The sequence below is a fragment of the Podarcis cretensis genome (assembly GCF_951804945.1).
Source record: "Podarcis cretensis genome assembly, chromosome: 3".
Taxonomy (NCBI): domain Eukaryota; kingdom Metazoa; phylum Chordata; class Lepidosauria; order Squamata; family Lacertidae; genus Podarcis; species Podarcis cretensis.
In genome coordinates, this window is record NC_137172.1 from 16638836 (window position 1) to 16662206 (window position 23371).

At 39.8% G+C, this 23371-nt stretch overlaps 1 protein-coding gene across 2 annotated transcripts in view; it reads right to left on the bottom strand.

Annotated features, from left to right (window-relative positions):
* Window positions 1-23371, bottom strand: part of ACSS1 (acyl-CoA synthetase short chain family member 1) — a 31559-nt gene that overhangs the window by 2416 nt on the left and 5772 nt on the right. The window contains exons 2-13 of one of the 2 annotated variants that reach the window (XM_079968619.1): window positions 21800-21896; window positions 15784-15983; window positions 15019-15194; window positions 13146-13298; window positions 11776-11923; window positions 10475-10612; window positions 9069-9161; window positions 3324-3436; window positions 2726-2852; window positions 2132-2259; window positions 1480-1543; window positions 31-149 (exon numbers count right to left, since the gene is read on the bottom strand). In XM_079968619.1, the coding sequence (XP_079824745.1) occupies window positions 31-149; window positions 1480-1543; window positions 2132-2259; window positions 2726-2852; window positions 3324-3436; window positions 9069-9161; window positions 10475-10612; window positions 11776-11923; window positions 13146-13298; window positions 15019-15194; window positions 15784-15983; window positions 21800-21896 (1556 nt within the window). Of the gene's footprint in view, window positions 1-30; window positions 150-1479; window positions 1544-2131; window positions 2260-2725; window positions 2853-3323; window positions 3437-9068; window positions 9162-10474; window positions 10613-11775; window positions 11924-13145; window positions 13299-15018; window positions 15195-15783; window positions 15984-21145; window positions 21164-21799; window positions 21897-23371 lie in introns of those variants that run through there. The other variant, XM_079968620.1, reaches the window with a different exon arrangement.

Below are 23371 nucleotides of genomic sequence, written 5' to 3' on the forward strand. Positions count from 1 at the left end.
AAAGACAAATTCTGATCCTGAAGAACTTACCAGAACATGATCAGGCACAGCATACTTGGCTATCTTGGAGGCAACTATTTCCCTTAGCTCTTTGGTAACCGTTTCTGGATGTGCTTTCTCATCTTTTAGAACTATGAAAGCAAATGCAGCTGGAAGAAAGGACCACAGTTCATTTACTATACATTAAACTACTCTCCACTCTTCCTTTTCACTACATAAGACAGCACATGTAGAATAGCCCATTGCTGAGTGCAATGAAGTGTGAAAGTCTTGCCTAAAGCAATGGCTGTAAGGATATTCTTTTCTAGTCAAGTTAAGAAATTATGCTAAAATTCCTGTTCTGATCAATGTAGTTTTTCTTCATTGTTTAAAAATGTTTAAAATTCAAGTACCATTCTTAGATACAGTTGTGAAAATATTCTTGCAGTGCAGACTTACACATGTCTACTTAAAGGGGAGTCATATGAGTTAAATGGGATTTAATCCCAAGTAGGTTAAAGCCTCAGCGCCTAGGGCTTGCCGATCGAAAGGTCGGCGGTTCGAATCCCTCCGGGGGGGGCGCTCCCGCTGCTCGGTCCCAGCGCCTGCCAACCGAGCAGTTCGAAAGCACCTCCGGGTGCAAGTAGATAAATAGGGACCGCTTACCAGCGGGAAGGTAAACGGCGTTTCCGTGTGCGGCTCTGGCTCGCCAGATGCAGCTTTGTCACGCTGGCCACGTGACCCGGAAGTGTCTCCGGACAGCACTGGCCCCTGGCCTCTTGAGTGAGATGGGCGCACAACCCCAGAGTCTGTCAAGACTGGCCCGTACGGGCAGGGGTACCTTTACCTTTAAGTGTGTATAGCATTGCAGCTTTAATGCCAAATCATGCCACATTTTGAGTAATGAATCCTCAAAATACGAAGGTGTTCAAAGTTCTTAAAGAATCATAGAACTAGGGAGTTGGAAGGGACCACGAGGATTGTCTAGTTCAACCCCCTGCAATGCAGGAATCTTTTGCCCAAAGTGGGCTCAAACCCATGATCCTGAGATTAAGTGTCTCATGTTCTACATGGTGACAGGTAGGTAAGAAATCTTATAAATATATAAATACTGGATTATTCTACATGTGCTTCCTTATGTACCGAAAGAGAATCAAATATGAGAAATCAAAAGCACTACTCCTTGTGCGAGAATTCTTGGATCAAGGTATCATGAATTTGGTTTATAAGCTGACCCTGTTAAACTTCATATACAAATCCTGTTGCTAAATGTTTTAAGCAAAAGCATTTCAATTCAATGAAATACTATTAATCCGGCAGTATGTTTTAAAATTCTGATTCTGCATATCTGATCAAATTGGTAACAGGGGCACCTGAAATAGAATCTATTCATTTTTTTTCTATTAAACCATACCTTTCTTACCTGACCCTATAAAAAGCAATCATTAAACATGAAATTAAGTATTTGAATAAAATCTTCAAAACATTTCATTTGCTTACCTTCCCCTTTGATATCATGCGGATAACTAATCACTGCTGTTTCAGGTACTGCAGGATGTTCATCCTTCAAAAAGACAAATAAAAAAATAAAGTTATGTTTCATACCTTCCTTTTACAAGTTGCATGAATAGATTCATGTATATATGTATAGATGTCACTTGGGCCTAGTTCTTCAAACTGCCACCAGCAGTTTCTGTAATGGAATGTTACTCCATGGAAAAAAGAAAAGAGGTTCCTATGCACTCAAATCTGGCAGATCAGTGAGAAGGTTAGGCTAGAACACCACTTCACAATATATTGTTTTGTATATACAAGGGTATTTTCTTATATGTAGTCTGATGTGGTATTCCTGAGTTTACCCTCTAATCTATTTGAAAAGACTAGGCCTTGATCTCTCATCAGCCACTGACTCTTCACCAGATGTGTGAACCGTTTCCTTCTTAATAATTGTGTTTATGGTGATATCAGGTGGTAGACTGTCTGTGGTAACTAATCTGTAACTACATAAGCAAGTTATCTCTTAATGCCACAATGAAGATGTCAATGAATAAAATGAAAATCTTGTGGATTAGTGTGGTTCCCTGATGGTCAGTTATGTTCCCACTGACTTGACTTAATTAGGGCCAACACTTTTCATTGCCCTAGTAATTACCATAGCATCTTCAATCTCTGCAGTTCCAAGTCTGTGCCCACTGATGTTGAGGACATCATCCATTCGCCCTGTTATCTGGTAATAGCCTTCTTTAGTTCTATAAGCACCATCACCTGTAAAATAATAGCCTGTAACAACAAACAAGCAGTGTCAGTTAATGCCTTTGATGGCAACAACTAAAATTCAACATCAGAATGGGCACTGTCCATTAGTCCTTATAGAATAATTTGTATGTGTGTACATGATTCATAACCACTCATTGGTAATTAAAAAAAAAAATGGGAGGAAATGACCCATGTCATAGGTAACATTTTAGAAGTATGTACATAAAATAATGTATAAACAACACCAATTAGTAAATATGTTTCAGAACTTTTCATTTTTATCACTGTTGGCTTTACATATATACACACATATGCTTAACTGGCTTGGATAATACAAGCTGCAATATCCAGCTTGCACAGAAATTACAAAATTGGTTTTTCTTTCTTTTTTGAAGTGTCACATATGATATACAGTACTGTCAAAAGAAAAGAGTCAGCAGCTTGTGCAAAAATTATGGTGCGCTACTTGCACCAGTGTTTCCACTCTCACCTGGGTAAGCTTTGAAATAAGCTTCTACAAATCTCTGGTGGTCTCCATAGATGGTCCTTGCTATACCTGGCCAAGGCTGTGCTATGCAAAGAGCTCCAGAGACATCATTGCCTTCTAAAACATTTCCCTGAGAGTCCAAAAAAAAGGAGCAACTGTCAATATAGCAATTAAACAGAGATGTTGCAAAAGCTGAACTATACTGCCTAACTGTATGTTTCATTAACATTTACAATTTAGGACAGCAGCAGCATAAATGCTAGGACCAGCAAGAGAACCACAACCTTCTATCAAAGTCCTCGACTAGAGAGAATTGATACAGTCAGCAATTTCCCTAACAAAAGTAAAATCCTATCTGGATAGCAGGTCTGATCAGAAAGAAAATAATAACTGATAAGCAATCCTTAACACCTATCTAAGTTTCACAATCCTTTGCAGAAAACCATTTATCCAGGATTTTATTCATGCTTGTGATAGGTAGGTAGGTAGGTAGGTAGGTAGGTAGATATGAGACAATGATTTGGGAGTTTAGGAACAATACATCTACCAAAAAGGCACTATGTCTTTGAATGCTCATTGATCATATTTTAACAAATCTCACCTTTTCATCCATCAGAACTGGAGTAATCCCATAGAAAGGCCGCATTGCTATGGCAGGAATGATCTCAGCTCCTTTTTCTGAAGGCCGAGGAGCGATGCAAATGCCACCAGTTTCTGGAAGAAAAATGGTGGAAAGCAATTGAAATCCATGCATCCTCTGCTCTCCTGTAGGCTACAGTACAATGTAGCCCCAATAAAAACAATAGCAGGTTTATTATTCATTGCAATGGGGAGTGGAATGAACTCTTTAAAAATACGTAGAACAACCTTGCAAACAATTCCAATATATAACAAATAATTCCAATCCATGCCTTGCAGGGAGTCTTTTCATCTGAGAGGCAGAATATCTGAAGGTATAAGATTTGACTGCCACCCCAGTCTCAAACCTCTGAAGGCAAACTCACACACATAAATATAAGCATTATTATATAGTGGGGCCTTACTTGCTTCTTTTCAGTTTTCCAAATTTCCAGTTAGTGAAATCCCCATCAATAAAATGATCTGTGTTTATTTTAGTGGGGGGAGGGGGAAAACCTCTCCCATTCAGGCAGGCAGGCGGGAAAGAGAACACTGGAAGGTAAGAAATAGAGCATTTCTAGATGCAACCCATCTGTCAGTGACAGTACAGAGGCCTCTAATCTAGTCTTCTCAGGCTGCCAGGAGAAACAAACAATAATTTGTAGGGTGGCTCATGTAAAGGCATTACAAGAATGAACCCAAACTTCATTTTGTATTGCAAGTTGATAGATTCCAACTTGACTAGACTCTGATGATGATGATGAGCAAGTATGGGTAAGGGCTCCTGAGAGGTTAACAAAAGCCCATGGATAGGCAATGGATCTATTTATGACATATATATATATTGTGCTTTTCTCCCATGATAAAACTCCAGGCAGCATACATGGGGCTCCCAGGCACTGACCAGAACTTTAGCTTCAACTAAACTGCTGTGCCATGTGTCTTCGGACCATGCTTTGTACAGTGGTACTTCAGGTTTCATACGCTTCAGGTTACAGACTCCGCTAACCCAAAAATAGTGCTTCAGCTTAAGAACTCTACTTCAGGATGAGAACAGAAATCGTGCTCCAGCGGCACGGCGGCAGCAGGAGGCCCCATTAGCTAAAATGGTGCTTCAGGTTATGAACAGTTTCAGGTTAAGAACGGACCTCCGGAACGAATTAAGTACTTAACCCGAGGTACCACTGTACATATTGGGGACGCAGGTGGCGCTGTGGGTTAAAGCCTCAGTGCCTAGGGCTTGCCGATCGAAAGGTCGGCGTTTCGAATCCCTGCGGCGGGGTGCGCTCCCGCTGCTCGGTCCCAGCGCCTGCCAACCTAGCAGTTCGAAAGCACCTCCGGGTGCAAGTAGATAAATAGGGACCGCTTACCAGCGGGAAGGTAAACGGCGTTTCCGTGTGCGGCTCTGGCTCTGGCTCTGGCCAGAGCAGCGATGTCACGCTGGCCACGTGACCCGGAAGTGTCTCCGGACAGCGCTGGCCCCTGGCCTCTTAAGTGAGATGGGCGCACAACCCCAGAGTCTGTCAAGACTGGCCCGTATGGGCAGGGGTACCTTTACCTTTACCTTACCACTGTACATAGATGCCATCTCCCACAGGACCCCATCAATCTGGACTCCCAAGGGTGGGTGACCTACACCAGAAGTCCAGCATTATCAAGAGCCACAGAAATAATTATTCTCCCGGACATAAATTTTTCCTTGGCAAGCTCCTTTTTAACAAACTCAATTTTGTCTCTGTCCCTAGCTAGACAATGGTTAAGAGCAAGGATGGACACCTGCAGATCCAGGTTAAAATTTAGATTTCTAGCCTACATTATATGGACTGCCAAACCATCCACAATGGAAAAAGATGGATGCTGCTGGGTGGGGGAGACAAGCACATCTTAAAGGAGGGGCAAGTAACTATAGATTCCCATATGTTCTTGGACTACAGTTCCTATCATCCCTGACAACTGGCTATGCTGGTGCCAATGGGACTCTAGTCACTTCATGAAACCACTCTAAAGCATCTATAGTGGCATCTTTGGGGACAAGTTCTTAACATGTTGCAGTGACTGGTATAGGGAAGATATCAGTTCCTGTGCAAAAATACAGGGAAGCGGCTTGTTTTATTTCTCTCCCCACCATGAAGCTGCCAAGAAAATTGTATTCAACCCAATTTCATACACTTAGCAAGTAATTTCAACAGCAGTGATAGAAGTGCAAGGATATTATGGAATGTGCTTCCTTGTGCTGTTTTCACAGCACTTCAAATGGTTTGCTTGAAAAGCGGTTTATGAGACTAAAATACTATTATATAGGATTAGATTCTCCCACCCATTATGGGCATTCTGCGATTATTTTCAATTCAGGACTGAGCCTCTTAATCATTCTTTCCTCATTTCTCTCAGGATAAATGTTAAATCAGATCAGAGATTTCAACCTTAATCAGATCTTTTATAGCCTAACACTAACAGATACACAAAAAGAAGCAAAAGTAATAAAACTGCCGGAATATTAGGCCCTACAAATAAGGAAAGCCATATCCAACAGTTGTATTCAATTCCTTTGATAACTGTGATTTACTGCAAATGAAGAGCTACTGGTAAATGTGTAATTTTTGCTATTCATATCTAGGGATTTTGTCTCCTGATTGACCTGTGAAGGTTGGAAAAGGAGAGGGTAGGGCTGTCCTAGTTGGCACAAAACAGCAATCCTTCATCTCCCTACCCCACCCCCTATTTATGGAGATCAGGGCTCAAACATGGCTTATATGCTAACAGGGAAATTATTTGGGATGTCTCAAAGGTAATGGATGTTTGCCCTAATTACAAATCATTGCAAAATACATTAAAGCTATTGTTACTATTTATCGTGCATATAGCACTTTTAAGGCATTAGTCCCTTTATCCTGTTTGTCCTCTTAACTGGGGAAACAGAACACTCTACTCCTTTTATAAGAAAGGAAACAGAAATAAGCTCACATGTAAAATAATCACAAGCACATCAACACTCAACAGGGAAAGGGTATGAAGTGTATAGTACTGACTTCTAAGACTTAAGTTTCAACTTGAGAATTGTTCCCATATAGTTATCATTATTTTCTCTCAAACTTAAGTGCTTAAGTGCTGCATTGGTATGCATCTTAAACAACAGTTAATGGTTCTTGTTTTAGTTTTTTTTAATTGGATTTGGGTACTAGGTGCTATTGGTTTGTTGGTTATCTTAAAAAGGTGCTTCAAAGAAAATTATATCGCAATGCTTCTCAATGACTACATTTTATTGTGTTAATGTAATTATTTTAGAACCGCTCTGGGATCTTGATGGATGAAGGTCAGTTTAGAAATTGGCAGAACAGTAAAACTAGAAAGAGAACTGTGCAAGAGACATAGTGAATAGGGAAAAGGTTGAGCACCCCTTACCCAAGCCCACTGCTTCTCAACTAAAAACAGCAACAACTTTCTGAAGCTAGTGTCAGGCCTAAGGCACATGCATGTATGTGGCATGTGTAGTTAAACACTAAATTTCACATTCACCTATAAAAAACAACCCACAGACAGTCCAGTAAATTCTTAGCTGCCTATCTGAAAAGGGAGATAATAATTCCTACTTAGCCGCCTATCTGAAAAGGGAGATAATAATTCCCAGGCTATTAAGATTAATAATATAATGTACACAAAATGCTTTGAATACTTGAAATTTGCTAGATTCATTAACCACAGTAGTATCTGAATATTCAAGCTGCATTTAGCACCACGCCATATTCCATGCATCCTTTTGGCATCGTGTCAAACTTTTGTTTAGAATACTATATAACCTCAAAAGTCTTGTCAAAGCACCTTACAAAAAACTCTCATAATAAAAATCAAATCCTAATATGGTGTCAGAAATGTCTCTATGGTGAAAGGATTATGACCATTTTCCCCACATCCTTGGTGTCAGTTTTTGGTTTCTGTCTGCTAGACTGCAAAGCCTGTTCGGGGCTTCTGAGGCAAGGGAGTGGAGCTGAGCAACTGGATCTTGCTCAGCCCACAATGCAGGCAAGTCTGCATTGTTTAATGTTCTGGAGTTTGCTGTTCCATGCTTAGATATTTCTGTGCTAACCTTGAATTAAATGCTGGTATTATTATGAGGCTTGGGACTAGATTACCTGAAGGGCAACTTGTTCCCACACAAGCCTGTTCAACTGCTAAACTCTTACTACCTGAGGCTCAGGGACACTTGTGCAGGTTCCCCTGCCTTCATAGGTGAAGTTTCAGATAGGTAGCCGTGTTGGTCTGCCATAGTCAAAACAAAATAAAAAAATTCCTTCCAGTAGCACCTTAAAGACCAACTAAGTTAGTTCTTGGTATGAGCTTTCGTGTGCATGCACACTTCTTCAGATACGTGTGTATCTGAAGAAGTGTGCATGCACACGAAAGCTCATACCAAGAACTAACTTAGTTGGTCTTTAAGGTGCTACTGGAAGGATTTTTTTTATTTTGTTTTTTCATAGGTGAAGTAGATGGTTACCCGGAAAGGGCTATAGCTCTGGAATGTTGCCCCAGGGAAGCTCCCCTAGAACTGGCTGCTGTCTTTCTAGCATCAAATGATTTTTAGTTTTATTTTACCAGACTTTTCAGATTCAATTTCGTGTAAGTCTCCAAAATAAATGGGAAAGAAACACAGTTAATCACCGGAGCACATGCTTTGCATACTGAAAATTATTGGCCTCTCCAGTTAAACATAGCAGGTGATTAGAAAGACTTCTGCCCAAGACTCTTGGCAGACACTCTCAGACACAATAGAAAATACTGGGTGAGATGGACAAACAATCTGACCTCCTATAAGGTAAGCTACCTCTGGTTTGAGGGCTAAAGGTTCATTGAACACTGGATCTGAAAATTATGCTACGGTGTAGAGCTTGATCAAACTTTGCAAATATATTAACACAAGATGTGCACAATGAGCTCCCTGTTACACACACACACACACACACACACACACACACACTCATAATCTCCCTCTCACTTATCCACTCATCCAAATGCTTTCAAATGGATTCGTAAAGCCTGATTTGTTAATCTTTATGCCTGTTCAAGTTGATTATCTTGTGGCATACTGCTGCTTCAGAGAGCTATGTTCCAGAGCGGATAAACAGCAATTAATGAGCTATTTTTAAATTGATTGTGAGATGTGCAATTGAGCTAACACGATGGCAAATCAACTCACATTCTATATCCTCATAAACACTCCATGCGAATTATTCTTACCACTACCATTTATATCCAAAGGAAATAATAAATCCTCTCACAGGAATGTGTGCATTTGTTTTTGCATTGGGTATAAAGCTTTTGAGAGATTAAGGTTGCTGCTTCTGAGCATCAGCAATAATGGAAAAAAATCATTCTATTTTCAAATAAATATTTAAACTAGATAGACTTCAGGGGTGTTGTCACGAAACAGCTCAGGGGATCCGAACCCTAGGCTCTTTTGTAATGAGAGTTTATAATTTAGAAATATTCCCTTAGTATTAAGAAGTCAGTAGTTTGAAGACTTGCACCAAGGTCAGATGCCCCAGGCAGTTCCAAAGGCCTAGAGGTTGTTGCACAAGCCATTTCTTGTTCCTCTAGCCTGATAAGATGGCTTTAAATAGGATGCTAGCAGCTACCCAATAAACACACAATGTTTATTGTGCACAATGCTCTGTGTGTATGTGTGTGAAGGGGGAGGGGTAGAAAGATTTTTAAAACTGTCATTTATTTTTACCTGTTTGCCACCAAGTGTCCACAAGAGAACAGCGTCCCTCTCCTACCACATTGTAGAACCACTGCCAAGCTTCATGGTTTATGGGTTCTCCCACTAAAATCCAAAATAGTAAAAGGAAGAATTGCGAGTTCTGCCAAAAGTATTTTATATTTGGTAACTGATCAACAATCATATTAAGAATGACTGAAGGAATGGGATATGTTTAGCAAAAAGAAGAACTGGTAGAGAAACATGCTAAAAATGTTCAGAATTGATTGACCTTTCTACTATAAATAGGACATAAAGCAACAGGATGAAATTAAAAAGAAGATGCATTTTTGTAAACCTTTAAGTTACAAACGCGAATTAAAAATCAGAAAACTTTGGAAGTTTTGAAAATGAAATGTGTGTATTTGCATCTACTGCAGATACTATAAAGAGTAAGAGGGCTGGGTGTCATGAACCGAATTTCCCAGGTTGTTTATCCACAGCCACAAGCACTTGGGTGCACAAGACCAAGAACGGCAACAATCAAAAATGTTCTTCAGATATTTGCAAAAGAGGCAGCTCACATCATCTTGTCAGTTAGATTACTACTGTTGAGGTATGAGAGTGGCCAGCCCATGCAAATACAGCAGCCTATGAATTTGTGCTTTGTCTGATTAATAAAGTATAATTTATTGGCTGGTACACTCAGTGCTCAAATTGGATCCTCCACAGCACTCTTGCCATACCATTTCAAGGTTAGTCCACTCACAGCTCCAATGCGAGTGTGACACAGGACTAAACTGGCTATGTAAGTAGTCTTCTTCCTTATCATCTCCAGGATCCATCTTTAATCCCAAATGTTGAGATGGGTCCCAACTTCAATCATTGATTGCATATTTCTACTTTTTCTCTAAGCCGCGAAGAGGGATAGCAAAGCCTCCTGCAATTTTAATAGTTGCAGAGATTCAAGGATGTTTCAGCTTGTCATGCCAGAGTGAGAAAAGCTTTACCTACTGAAAGCATCTCTAACCACTCAATTATTGGACTCTTGGGTGCTAGAAGTACTTTTGGCAGGTAAATTAGAAATAATTAGTGGTGCACAAGTCCTTGTGTTCCTTTTCCATCTGGTTATTATTTATCTCTCCCCTTTTTTCAGAAGATAAAGCTTCCACTGGTGCAATCCAGCTAAGGTCAGAGTGTGATCCACATATGGATCCTGACCTCCCAGTTGAAGAGTAATATGACATTTTCCACTGTCAACAAAATTTGCACTGTACTCTTCATACTCTCAGATATTTCTAAGATTTAACTCATAAATCTCTGACAAAATAAAAAGCTTCTCTCTCTCAAAATTATTACAGGACTGGAAAAATCTGCTTCCATAGAAATCAGCAGTACTGACTTCAAACGGAACAAAGCCTTAAATTGTGCATTCTCACCTGATCCAAGTGTAGTTAGGGAAGATCTGTCATACTTCTTCACAAATTCATCTCCATACTTCAGCAGCAATCGCAATGCAGTGGGAGCACAATAAAATTGATTAATTTTTAACCTTTGAACAGTTTCCCAGTAACGACCTGCAAAATTCCAAATGGTCATCTTAATTTTTTCTGTGAACTCTATAAGCACTACATGCTCAGAATAATTCGAGTACAATGAGAATACATACAATGTAATACGGGCACAAAGTACCTGCTTTTTAAAGACTTTTAAAATATTTTTATAGATTCTCTGCCTGTCACATTAGCCCATCATTGTGCTTTGTGTTGTTGAGCTGATACCACTATTAGTATACCCCAACCAAAACACTTTGTACAGGCTTATGTTTGAGGCTAGAGCAGTAAGTCCACTGATCCATACTAAAATCAACACCTACCTTTTAAATCAAGCCAAAACAGGTCATTTGAAATACCATTTGTACTCCTTAAACACATAGCAAGATGGTGACTCGCAGGTGAATGTGGACAATCTCTTCTTAACAATTAAGACCAAACCTTATCATACATCCATTGGTCTGCAGTCCTTATGCTACAGATTCACCAAATATATGTGGTGGAGGGTTGGCAGCTGCTACATCAGCTCTGAAAATTCTCATTTCTAATATCTTAATACAAGTACATAAAAAAGGGTCCAAACAAACTTTCAGCTCACCCACAAAAGTCTCACACCAAGAAGAATGCCTGGAAACGGCAGGCATCACCCTAGTCTCTCACTCTAGACCTGCTTTTTATGGCCAGGCCCAAGGTGGAAGGTGCTTCCACAAGCTGCCACAGCTGTGTCCCATTCAGCTGCATTCTCCACACCCAGTTCCAGGTACAGCAGGTTTGTACCTGTTCTATGTTGCTATGATGCTCAGTTTCAGATTATGTGTGAACCAACACTCCTGGTTTCTTTCTTTCAAATCACTAACAGCAAGACAACTCCACCTGTGGTTTGTTTGGCCAATTCACACGTAATGCTAAGCCATACTTTATGGTATGTTTCTCTCAGAGGCATGCAGGGTGGAGCAAAGTGGGGGCAACTGAGCAGCATGCACTAGTGCATTGTCTTGCATGGTAATCTGTGGCTTACCATCATGTGGATACCAAGCAGTGTCTACACTGTAGCTCTCTGGGGATTATAGATAGGAATCGTTTCCCAGCCCTATTCGGAGATGCCAGAGTTTGAAACTGGGAGCTGTTACATGAACAGCCCTTCTCTATGCCCAGGAGTTAAACTTTTAAGTTTTTACTTAAGGCACCTGGATTTGGATAGACTGGAGTGCTTTCAAACAGAACTGTGGTGCTTCCATTGCAGAGTGGTCCATACACAACATAGCTGTGTCCCGTGATCCAACCAATATCAGCCATACAACCAAAAATGTCATCTTGCTTGTAGTCAAACACATGCTACAAAGATGAACAGTAAAGCAGGTTAGAGTTTACATGTTAATTAATTAATTAATCTCTCCATCATTCTTCAGCAGAATGGTACACCTCATGTGGTGAAACAGATGTACAGCCACAGATTTCAGGCACTTTGCTCTTCACATTCATGGTTTCATGTGATGGCCGAGGGCAGATCCACACCATACATTTAAGCACATGCCTCCCCACAAGGAATCATGGTAACTGCATTTTGTTAAGGGTGCTGGGAACTGTAGCTTTGCGAGAGGAGAGCTACAGTTCCCAGAATTCTTTGGGGAAATGTGATTTATTTTGCTCCATCAAACCATTATCAGCAAGCCAAGAATAAACATTGCTGGGAGTGAAACAAACCATGATTCCCAATTCATATGTAAGCCAGAGATCATGGGATGATTTGTCCCAGTGTGATAAGGGAGGAGCAAAATGACCAAGGTAAGCACATTCATAGCAGAAAAAAGGAGGGCACTGACTACTAACTAGGAAGTTGCTTTTAGCGAAACTCTAAGCCAGGCACCGGCAAACTTCAGCCCTCCAGATGTTTGGAACTACAATTCCCATCATCCCTGACCCCTGGTCCTGTTAGCTAGAGATGATGGGAATTGTAGTCCCAAACATCTGGAGGGCCGGAGTTTGCCTATGCCTGCTCTAAGCACTGTTCTTAAGCCCTTTTCAGCAGAACATGAATACCTCTCCATTCACCCAGGCTTTTTAACTAATGTAGTCTGCGCTTCTCAATTTTAACGGTTTGGAATGCAATGAGTTTTGATTTCTGTTGTGTTTATGTAGCTTTTCATTTTGTATGTTTTTTTGTTTATTGCCTATTTTCACTCATTTATTGTTAAGCCACCCAAAGAAATCTATTTTATGTAGCAGAATACAAATGATGTAAATAAGTGAATGAAATATCTGGTAAGTTACATCGCCCAATAGAATGTATAACCAGAATTGTGGAGGGAAGAAAATACTTTTCAATACTGAAGCTGAATAAATTATTTAGACATTTTAGGGCTAAAGTGTCAGCTTTTGGTGTGCATATAATTTAAGTCTAGCAGAAGGAATCACAGACATTTTTACCAGGCACCATTTCCAAAAATCATCTCCCCACCCCCAAAGAAATTTATTTTTACTATCTGTTCTCCACAATTACTACTGATATAGTAAAACAACAAGTGTTATTTTCCAAGGGATATAATTTCTGATGTACCTTGTGCGTTAAGGCAGCATAAAGGAGATAGCCAGCTTGGGTGTGAACAATCCCTTTAGGTTTTCCTGTGCTCCCTGAGGTATAAAGCATAAAGAGCATATCTTCACTGTCCATTATTTCAGGGGAACAAACTGGCACCTCCTTAGCCATCTCCTAAATAAAGAAAAGAAAGAGGAAGTATAAGAAATATTATTATTATTATCATCATCATCATCATCATTATCATTATTAGCAGCAGCAGCACCCCCCACCCATCTGGCTAGGTGGCTTACAGCACATATTAAAACAAAAACATCCAAAAAAGGGCCATTTCATAAAAACTGAAGCAATGTTCTGGATTCATAGAGTTGTGGTTTTGTTTATTTAAATGCTTTCATGTTTCTGTGCAGAAACAGTAGCCCAAAGTCTATTGTGCTGCACTCTGCTGATGGCTGCCATCTCCAGTAAACTCCAGGCACACCTGAGGTATGGATACGGTATTGTCCAGAGGCTGTGTACCAGCTAATTAGCTATTGGCTAACTCAGCCAGGAGCCACAAGTCCATTGCACTGTTCTTCACTGGGAGCTATTGCAACTGTTAGACCATGCATTCTCTTTTGTTTCAGTTATCTTGAAAGAAGCAAGAACTTGGGGGAACAGTGGAAGTTATTTATTGCTGTTCTGAGGGCAGTTCTGACCTGAACGAGAGTGAATCAACTGAAGTTTAATCCAGACAGGACAGGTACTGCTAAATGGGAGATCTGCTGATCTGGATGTACGTGCGGAACCTGTACTGATGGGGTTGCATGTCTCCTGAAACAGTAGGTTTGCTGGTTGAGAGTTCTCTTAGATGCTCAGGTGCAGGCACTGACCAGGAACGCCTTACCATCTTCATTTGGTAAGTCAGCAGTGTCCTTACCAGGTGAAATCAGACCTGACCTCTGTTACACATACCTTTGTCACTGCCTGGTTGGATACCTACAATGTGCTCTACACAGGGCTGTCCATGAAGACAGTCCAGAAACAGTTGGTTCAAAACGTAGCCACTAGGTCTTTCGCTAAGACCAGGAGATTTATACATATTGCTCAATCCTTGACCAACTTTCCTCATTTGAAATCCGTTCAGACTCAATTGTGGTTGCTGCCATTGGTCTTTGAAACATCTTGGGACAATGATTATCTACAGAACCACATCCTCCTGGATGAACCTGCTCAAGAATAGAGTTTCATTTTGGAGAGGCTCCTCCATGCTCCCACTTGCCATCTGAGGTGCAGAGGTGGCACAAAATGAGCACCTTTTCAGTTGTGGTCCCCCCACTCAAGGGAGTAGATACTCCATCATTCCCCACCTTTTGATGACTGTTTTATTCCAACATGTTTTTAATTAATACACCTCCTCTTTCATAATATTTTACATTGCTACTATTTATTTATTATTTATTTTGCTTGCAATTTTTCATGATCCAAGATTGAACACAGACTCACCTAAGTCTTCCTGCTACACAGTTTTAAAAGTCATTTTGGGAGAATATGAACACCTTGTCTTAAAAATAATTCTGAAGTAAAAGATTTCTTAATCCAAAAATGTGTCTAATTTTCAAAAACAAACAAACAGCTTCAGAAAATAATGGGGGTGGGGGAAAGATGGGTTCCCCCCCCAAATTTCCCCAGTTTTTCTGGACTCTCATCTCTAGATATGAAGCTGCAATCCAAGGATGCACTAACTTAACAATTCCAAGTTTCAGCCTGGCCTTTGATTCATTATAAAACTAGGCTCATCAACAGTAATTTCTTCTAGACAAAACACCAGCATATAACCTGCTGTGATAAAATATTATTGCACCCTATAGAAATACCTGATATAAAAGAAGTACTATGAACATCATGAACATACTTCTTCAAGGAGAATATCACGTCTGCCCATGTGGATTTTGTTGGTAGTTCTCTGAGTCACAAAGACACACTTGACACTTGGACAATTCTTCACAGCTTCATCCACAGTCTTCTTCAGTTCTATGACTCGTCCGCCCCTGACTCCCTGGTTAGAGGTGATGACTGCTTTGCATTCAGCTAACAAGAAAAATCATTTGTGGACTTAGCAGTTTGTTTTCCTCCATTATTGTTCTGAGTAATATTGTAACCAAGACATTATATACTGTATAGTATAGCAGAACAGTAGCTCATACACAGTATCCAGAGGGGGTAGTTGTGTTTTCTGTTGCAGCAGAAACAAAAGGTCTTGTAGCAAAACTAGAAGCAGACTCTTGTCCACAAAAGATTACACGCCCTGATAAAATTGTTAGTTTGTAAGAAGCTTCAAGACTCTATAGTTAAGCAGAGGCTTAACTCTTATCATAGTGCTGTGATGCTTAGCCCGCAGATAACAAATCTCTGCATCTGATATCATATAACAGGCTGGTGGGTGTAATGAGGCCCATTGACCAATGATCCTCACAACATACTACAAAGGGCTCTAATGTACACACATTTTGTGCATACAGAGGCTAACACATTCTTTTCAATGATGGAGAATATGAGTCATGCATAATGGGAATGCCTGTTGTGTGTGAAGAGAACTGCCCTGCAATATGAGAAAAAAGTCATACTGTACTATGAATGTTTATCAGCTACCCCTTCCCAGCATCTGAAAACTACTCACAGTCATTGATCCTCCCTGCCAATGAATCTGCACTGAATCCAGCAAAGACAACGGTATGAACAGCACCAATTCTGGCACAAGCCAACATGGCAGCCACTGCCATTGGGGACACTGGCATATAAATAGCAACTCGGTCCCCTTTTTTTATTCCATTTTTCTTTAATGTATTAGCAAGGCGGGAAGTCATATCCAGAAGCTCCCTGCAACACAGGAAAGAACAACCATGTCATTTCTGTATGCTCCAGTTTGTTAAATATGTATTTCTATAGCATAAGGCTTGTATAAAGCAATGCCAATCCTAGTAATTTGAGTTTTTAAGAAAATTTTGAATTGGAAGATATCCCAGGAAAAGCCCCTGTGCCGATTAGAGTAATTTACATTGGGGGGAAATCCATTTCCACCAGATTTTTTTTTATGTCCTAGTCGATGATCCAGTTTAGTATTTTTACTTTACTTCTATATCGTAAACAAAGTTAAAAATTTGAAACTGCAAAAAGTTATTAAAATAAAAATAAAATTTTGAAACTGCCATGTTTGCCTAATATGCAATTGGTACCCACTCATTGTTAGTAGTGAACTTATGAAATGGGGGGAAATGTTTTGGAAATTATTCATTGGCCAGTCTAAAGATCTATAACAGATAATTATTATTCCACCAAAGTCCCCATCTATGCTGGATTTAGTTATTTACTATGTATTAATTACCTGCCATTAAGACAGAATGAGGTATGTCATATAATGAAATATATGCACTGTTTTAACAGCTGAGAGCAACCATTTTAATACATGATCTAAAGTTCAGAGAAGTTGTTATCTGAATTATACCAAAAAATGGTATAACAATCCTTAGCTTTGTCTCTTGCTGGTCTTTTGGATAACAACATTTGCTGAACCATAGAAATCAATGGTGCTTTTGAAATATTGACATGAGGAATACTTGGCCTTCATCAACATTCTTAGCATTCGAGAGACACTTACAGTGTTCAAATATAAAAAAGAATGCTTTGTAAGAAGCATGCCTCCTTGCTCAACCTTAAAAACTGTAATTTGTTTCATATGCATTTGATTGTGTAATTACTTCTTACGCAACTAATGGCCCAACCCGAAATCAACAAATCTATGAATAAGGCTATTTTTTAAAAAAGTTGTTTTTACTCTTAGAATAGAGTCTAAAAATAATTAAATGGAGACTGATATAAAGTTCGTATCTCTTCCAAAGCTACCTACAAGTTTTATGGCTAAACAAAAATGAGAAACTCGGATGTCTGCCAAACCATAGCTGTCTTAGTAGACAACCATTCCATCTCACACTATACAAATAATTCAGATATGTTTCAAGAATATGGTATCAGTCCTGCACAGGATCAGAACATTTCAGAAGGGACTATAAGGACAGAACTACACATTGTGAAGTAAATTCAAGATTTCCAAGCTGAGGTTTGTCTCCTATTACTAACAAAGGGACCAGAAGATATTTACAAGTGAGAATTGACAGGTGGAGTTTAATCCTGCTCATATCCATGGATGAGTCTGGTGAAGGCTGGTCCACTAGGTCAAATGGGACACTGCTCCACCAACCTCAGCCGGCTCCACCTACCTGCTTTCAGTCTTGAGGGTGGCACTGGTTGTCAGTGCCTCCTCTCAGTCTCAGCATTGCCCTCGTGCAGCTCTCTGCCTTCTGCCCTACCAGTCCCTGTAGGCACGAGCCACCGCTGGATTATCCCCTGCAAACGCCCTTGGCTCTGTAACCAGATGAAGCACAGCAGGAAGAAACAGCCAGGAGAAATTTGCAGAATGATAAGAGCTGCAATCCAGCAACATCTGGAGGGCCACAAACTCCTCCCTCCCTGTATTGTGATCAGAAAGAAAGCCAGCCAGCAACAAAAGCTAGAACTGTTTCCATTCCTATTAATGTATATATATTGTTGTATAATATTTTCCATTCCTCCACTCAAGAAGTAGGCTGCAACGCTATCCAGGCATTCGCAATTCGACACCTCTAAAAAAAGGCGACAGCCTCTTGTGCTGACAGTTCCTATACAGTTATCAATATGCCAATGCTTCCATGCATTCTCCTGAGATAACGCAAATATTTTCATGGAAATATATTACATTTATCTATCCACTGGTAGCTGTCAATGGATCACTTTTATGACTGTGTATTTTGCAAATAGGAGTCAAGATGGCACTGTGTATTTTGCAAATATGCATCAAGATCATGCTGCAAAAATCCGGAGCAAAACCTTAACTGATGATCACCAGTTCATTGTCACCGTATTATATATTTTCCGAATACATGTAGCTACAAGTCATAAAATAATAACACTACTTTTATTATTATTATTATTACTACTACTACCACTACTACAGTATTATTATTATTATTATTATTACCCCACCCATCTGGGTGGCTTACAACACATATGATACCACAAAAACACCAACCATTAAAAACTTCCCTATAGAGGGCTGCCTTCAGATGTTTTCTAAAGGTTGTGTAGTTTATCTCTTTGACATCTGATGGGAGGGCGTTCTACAGGGAGGGAAGCAAAGTGTCAAAACTTTTGAACAAGTAGCAAACAGCTTTTGACCTGCTTAAAAAAAAAAGAACTAGGGATATGAGAAACTCCCAATGAAAATATTTGCTCCCAAGTTAAGGCCCAAGTTGAAAATGGCCTATCCTCCCAACACCATCTCAGTGTTTCCCAGACACTCCAAGTAGGAGGTACACATTATTTACTTTCAGATATGGAAGTATGTATGCCACGAGTGCTCATGCCCAGCTTAGGTTGTTTCACCAGCTATGGTTCCTTCCTGGACTGGGATAGCCTGGCCTCAGTTGTCCTCTTGCTTAGACTACTGTAATGTGCTCTACATGGGGCTGCCCTTGAAGACAGTTCAGAGGCTACAGCTAGTGAAGAATGCAACTGTTGCATTGATAAGGGGTAGTTTGAAGGGACCATGTGATAGTGGTGCTGCAATATAAAACCTTTAATGGCTTGGGTTCCAAGGACCCAAAAAAGCGTCTTCTCCAGCTCTGACCCTATTATCAGAAGGTGAGGCCTTGCTGATAGTGCCAGTGCTGGGAGCTGCCCAGTTGGTTCGGCTGACTCATGACGGGGCCCTTTCAGTGGTACTTTGCCTGTTGTGGAAAGCCCTCCCTAGCGAGGGGCACCTGTCTCTATCATTATTAATTTGCAGGAGAAATTTGAAAACATTCCTGTTTACCCAAGCATTTGGTGGCTGAAGAATACTGCTCCTGGCAACCTCAAGATCATTAACTGTCACTGTAACTGCTTTTAGATGTTTTCAATTGTAGCTGCCTTTAGAATGTTGACTGTTATAGAATGCTTTTCCTTTTGTTTTTAAATTGTGTATCTGTTTGCCAGTCTGGTCTGCTTTGGGAGGAAGGGCAGGATGTAAATTCAATAAATAATAAATAATATGTGGATATAACACAGACTATAATAATAATCCTTGCTAAAATGTCCACACTATTTACTGATAAAGTACAGTACTCATGCCTCTTGTCAACACACATATTTTTATTTCACTGGTCACCTGCTTTCTGTGCGATACCTACATCTACTGAAAGCAACAGCTGGGCATGGACAAAACTCCTTAGAGCAGTCAATGCATTTTTATAGCAGCTTGGTTAATTAGCTGATAAGTCTACCAACAGCTTGCTATTATTAACAGATATCAGAACAGCTTGAAAGGAAACACTGTGTTTGCAGGCCTTGTCCCTACTGAGACGACCAAAGACCAGAGTATGGTCAGAGCTCAGTTTCTTCAAACTCTCTTACTTGAAGGCAAACCTAACAAAATACCTAAAGGAACATGCTGGTGTTTAAAAAGCCAATGAGCCTTATGCACAATTTGGGGGAGGGGAACCATGTCAGGATCAAGAATGCAACACATTGGGCTATCCGTTCCTCTTCCAGCCCCATGCTGTGGTATCAGTGAAAACAACCCCCTACAAAACTGCCATTTGCCATGGGACATAAATTGCTACTGGCACCAATAACAATATAGCTCCCACAGCAAATAGCAACTTTGTCCTCTGTGGGGCAATTTTCATCAGAATCACAGCGCAAAAGGAAGGGCCCCGCATTTTATTTACGCTACTTAGAGGTTTATTACAATTAAATAATATAGAAATTATGTTAAATAAATAAATGCACCATGTCCAAATTGCCCCTGAAATTGCTATTTAAAAAGCAACATATACATTAAATGTGATCAGACATTGAATGCAATGAATGGTTTGGCCGAGAGTTCCAATGTATTTAATTTCATAAATAAAACTAAATATGCTATTCATACGAATCTCAGACTAGAGTGGATATGACTCCATCATATTGAATATGAAACTAAATATTTGAATATATTGTTAGGAGTTTTTGGGTGCCTTGATTCCCCTAAATTTATTGGTGTCATATCCTCCCCTAAATTCCTGGGTCTAGTGGGTATTGGAGTTTAATCAAGGCTTGGAGTATTAAAATGGGCTGCCAGATGCTGAATTTAAGCCAAACAGGCCAAATCAGTTTCCCACACAGGCAATCACCTGGGAGAAGAGCCAGTCTGGAAAACAAAGAGCAAGGTGATGAGCCATTAAGAAGACAAGGTCTGTGCCAGCCAGTCTCCCTTTCCTACCTCCTTTTTTCAACTATCCCTTACACACAGACAACCTGCCCCCCTTACCGTTTTCATGCCTCATTCTCCCCCCTGTTCTACAGTCCCCTTTGTGTGCACACCCCATGATGGTATATGTTGCTGTAGCTTTAAATTGAGTAGAATCTTAAGAGCAAGCCAGTCAGTTAGCTTGTTCAGTTAGAGAAGGTTACGATCAGCTTATGGATGTTGTGTGCATGTGGATGCTTGCTTGGTAATAACATATATTTTCTAAATTATTACTTTGCATCTGGAACATCATGTTGAAGATAGCACATGGTACCAGGAGTGAAATACACTGTGTTAAGGTACAATCTCTGCTGCTGTTTAAAATCACCATTTTCCTCCCATTCCCAATTTACCCATGCCATTCTTTAGAACCACTCATTTCCTTTCACTATCCCCCCTTCTTGCTGTCCTGAAACTTCTCCCTCTTCCATTCCCTTGCTGTCTCATGTGAGACAAATAAAGAATGCACAGCTCTGAAATAATTCATAACACTTCACTCATACTTCTTCCATTGTTCCAAGCCACCACTCTCCCCTGTCAGTGTTACCCACATGCCAAGGCCACCACTGTTGTGCAACCAGCTTTCACTTTTGCTCCTCTACACTAACTAGGCTTCCTGGCAATCCAGGATTGTGATGAGGCACTACAAATCCTGTGGGCTGCACAGAGATATTCTTACATTTTTCTTAGATGCAGCCCATGTTCATTTGCAGAAAGACCTCACATCCATGTGGACTGGTTCCTTTTTCTTACAGTTTGCGATCAAGCTGAAGCTAGTGTATTTCCTCTTCTGACATAGCTAGCTTCTTACTGTACATGTGTTGAAATAGCATCGTCAGGCAAATTTTTGTTACATTTTTATGTGTAACTATGTTTAGATGTAACTGTACTCTTGTAATTTTTTGTAATAGATTAATTTGTCCGTTGTTGTTTTTTTGTAGACATATTTTTTAATATTTTAAGGGGTTCATAAATTATTTAATCATAATGAAATTCTGCCTTATTAAATACCTGTTAATGACAACTGAGCAGTTATGAATATTCTTTAGGCTACATTGCCACACGGTTTCCAGTAGCCTCTTTCTGACAGGCTGCTGAGCTACTGCCAAATGTCTCATCAATCTACTGCTGGGTTCTAACCCACTATTTGGGAACTGCTCTGCTAAAAGAAACACTGGTTGTCTTTGCCATCTTGTTCACCACTACTCCTGGACTGATTCCTCTTCTTTAGGCCGGCCATCATTAAAGAATGGAAAAGATTTTGTACAAAAGCTCTTGAAGTAGGCAGTAAGCATGCCCCAACTGCAGTATAAGACACATTCTGAAGTCATACCTGTAGGTGACTCTCTCTTCAGTGCCAGGCTCATCTTTTTCCCAGATCAAAGCCACTCTCTCTGGAGAGTGTTGTGCATACCGGTCCAAGCAGTTAACTGCAGAGAAACAGATTATAAAAAAGCAACATTTACAGTAGATTCTAAAGTGTCAGATTTGATAATCAACTTGTGTTATTAATATTTTTAAAGATAATGAACAAATATAATTTATTTAAAGAGGCTCTGACATGCAAATCTACAATAATGTCCCAATGAAATAGTCAAGAGCATCAAAGTACAGTATTCAGATGATTTCGGTATTTCAGAATCATTAAAATGAAATTCCACTGTACATCAGTTTAGTTCATAAACATATACTACAGTCAAGCATCTACAAGAATGCTGAGACATCAAATGTAAGGATGTCAATAGATACAGTTGCCATATACAGTTGTTGAAACTTTAACAGTAGGATTCTGTTTATAACACAAGATGGCCACAACTGACTAACTCCCTTCATGGGTTGTTGACGTTCTTTGTAGTTTAGATCACCTACAGTCTAAAACCAGGCAAACAAGAGCTATGTGACTGGTATGTAAGCCAGGAATGTATGCATAATATTTATCTATCTATTTATATTTATTGAAAAATATAGCTTCTAGCTAAGGCCTGCATAGGAAAGGCAGAGCAACAGGACATTGGAAAGGCAAGAGACTGAAAGTCATTTGGTTAATGTAGCACTCCCTCCCCGCCCCCCACTCTCTCTGCTAAATATTACAATTATCTGGAGGGATTGGAATGTGTATAACATACTGAAAGGAGTCCTGCCTCCTAAGCACAGGATGACTGATACACACAATTCTCCCTCAGCTTTGAGTTTAGCAGGCCCTCTTTCCAGCACTTAAAGGCTAGGAAATCCAGCCTTTTAAAATCAAAGTTGAAGTTTGGCTATCAAATTTTGCAGTAGACAGCTGTTGTGTAATTATGTTTCACCCTTCTAAAAATGCATTGTAATTATAAGCTCATGTTTTGGAAACCTAATACTGTAGTGTTGTGCTCTTCAGCCAATCCCTTCAATGCCCTTGTTGGTGTCCTTTTCTTTTAATTTGACCCTAAGGGAGTCCTCTATTTACAAATATTGTAATCAACAATCAAGGACAGTTATTCACTGTACAAAGCTTAGAGAAACTTTACTGGGAAAATTATGCAGTAAAATACTTAATTCCACTGTATGTTTTCCCCCCCATGCCCGAGACTAAATATAACATCCTTGAAAATTAAGGCTTCTTCAATAAACAAAAGCAGCACTAGAGTCCTTTAATTATTCCAGCCATGTTCAAGTACCTTTTCAACTCTTATGTGTATGGCAATGGTAGCTTAACTAGGTCATTTAACTCTTCTCTTCCTTAATATTTAACATTTAAATGGTTTTCATGACCTTGATTATTTCTATACACTGGTGACTTGATTGCTTTTTAGCTAAATTCTACTTATTTTAAAATATTTTTATATTCCACCTTATAATAAATTTTTTCTTTTTAGCCTTTTATTACAATGCAATTTGCTATCCTCTTCTATGAAACATGTATGAC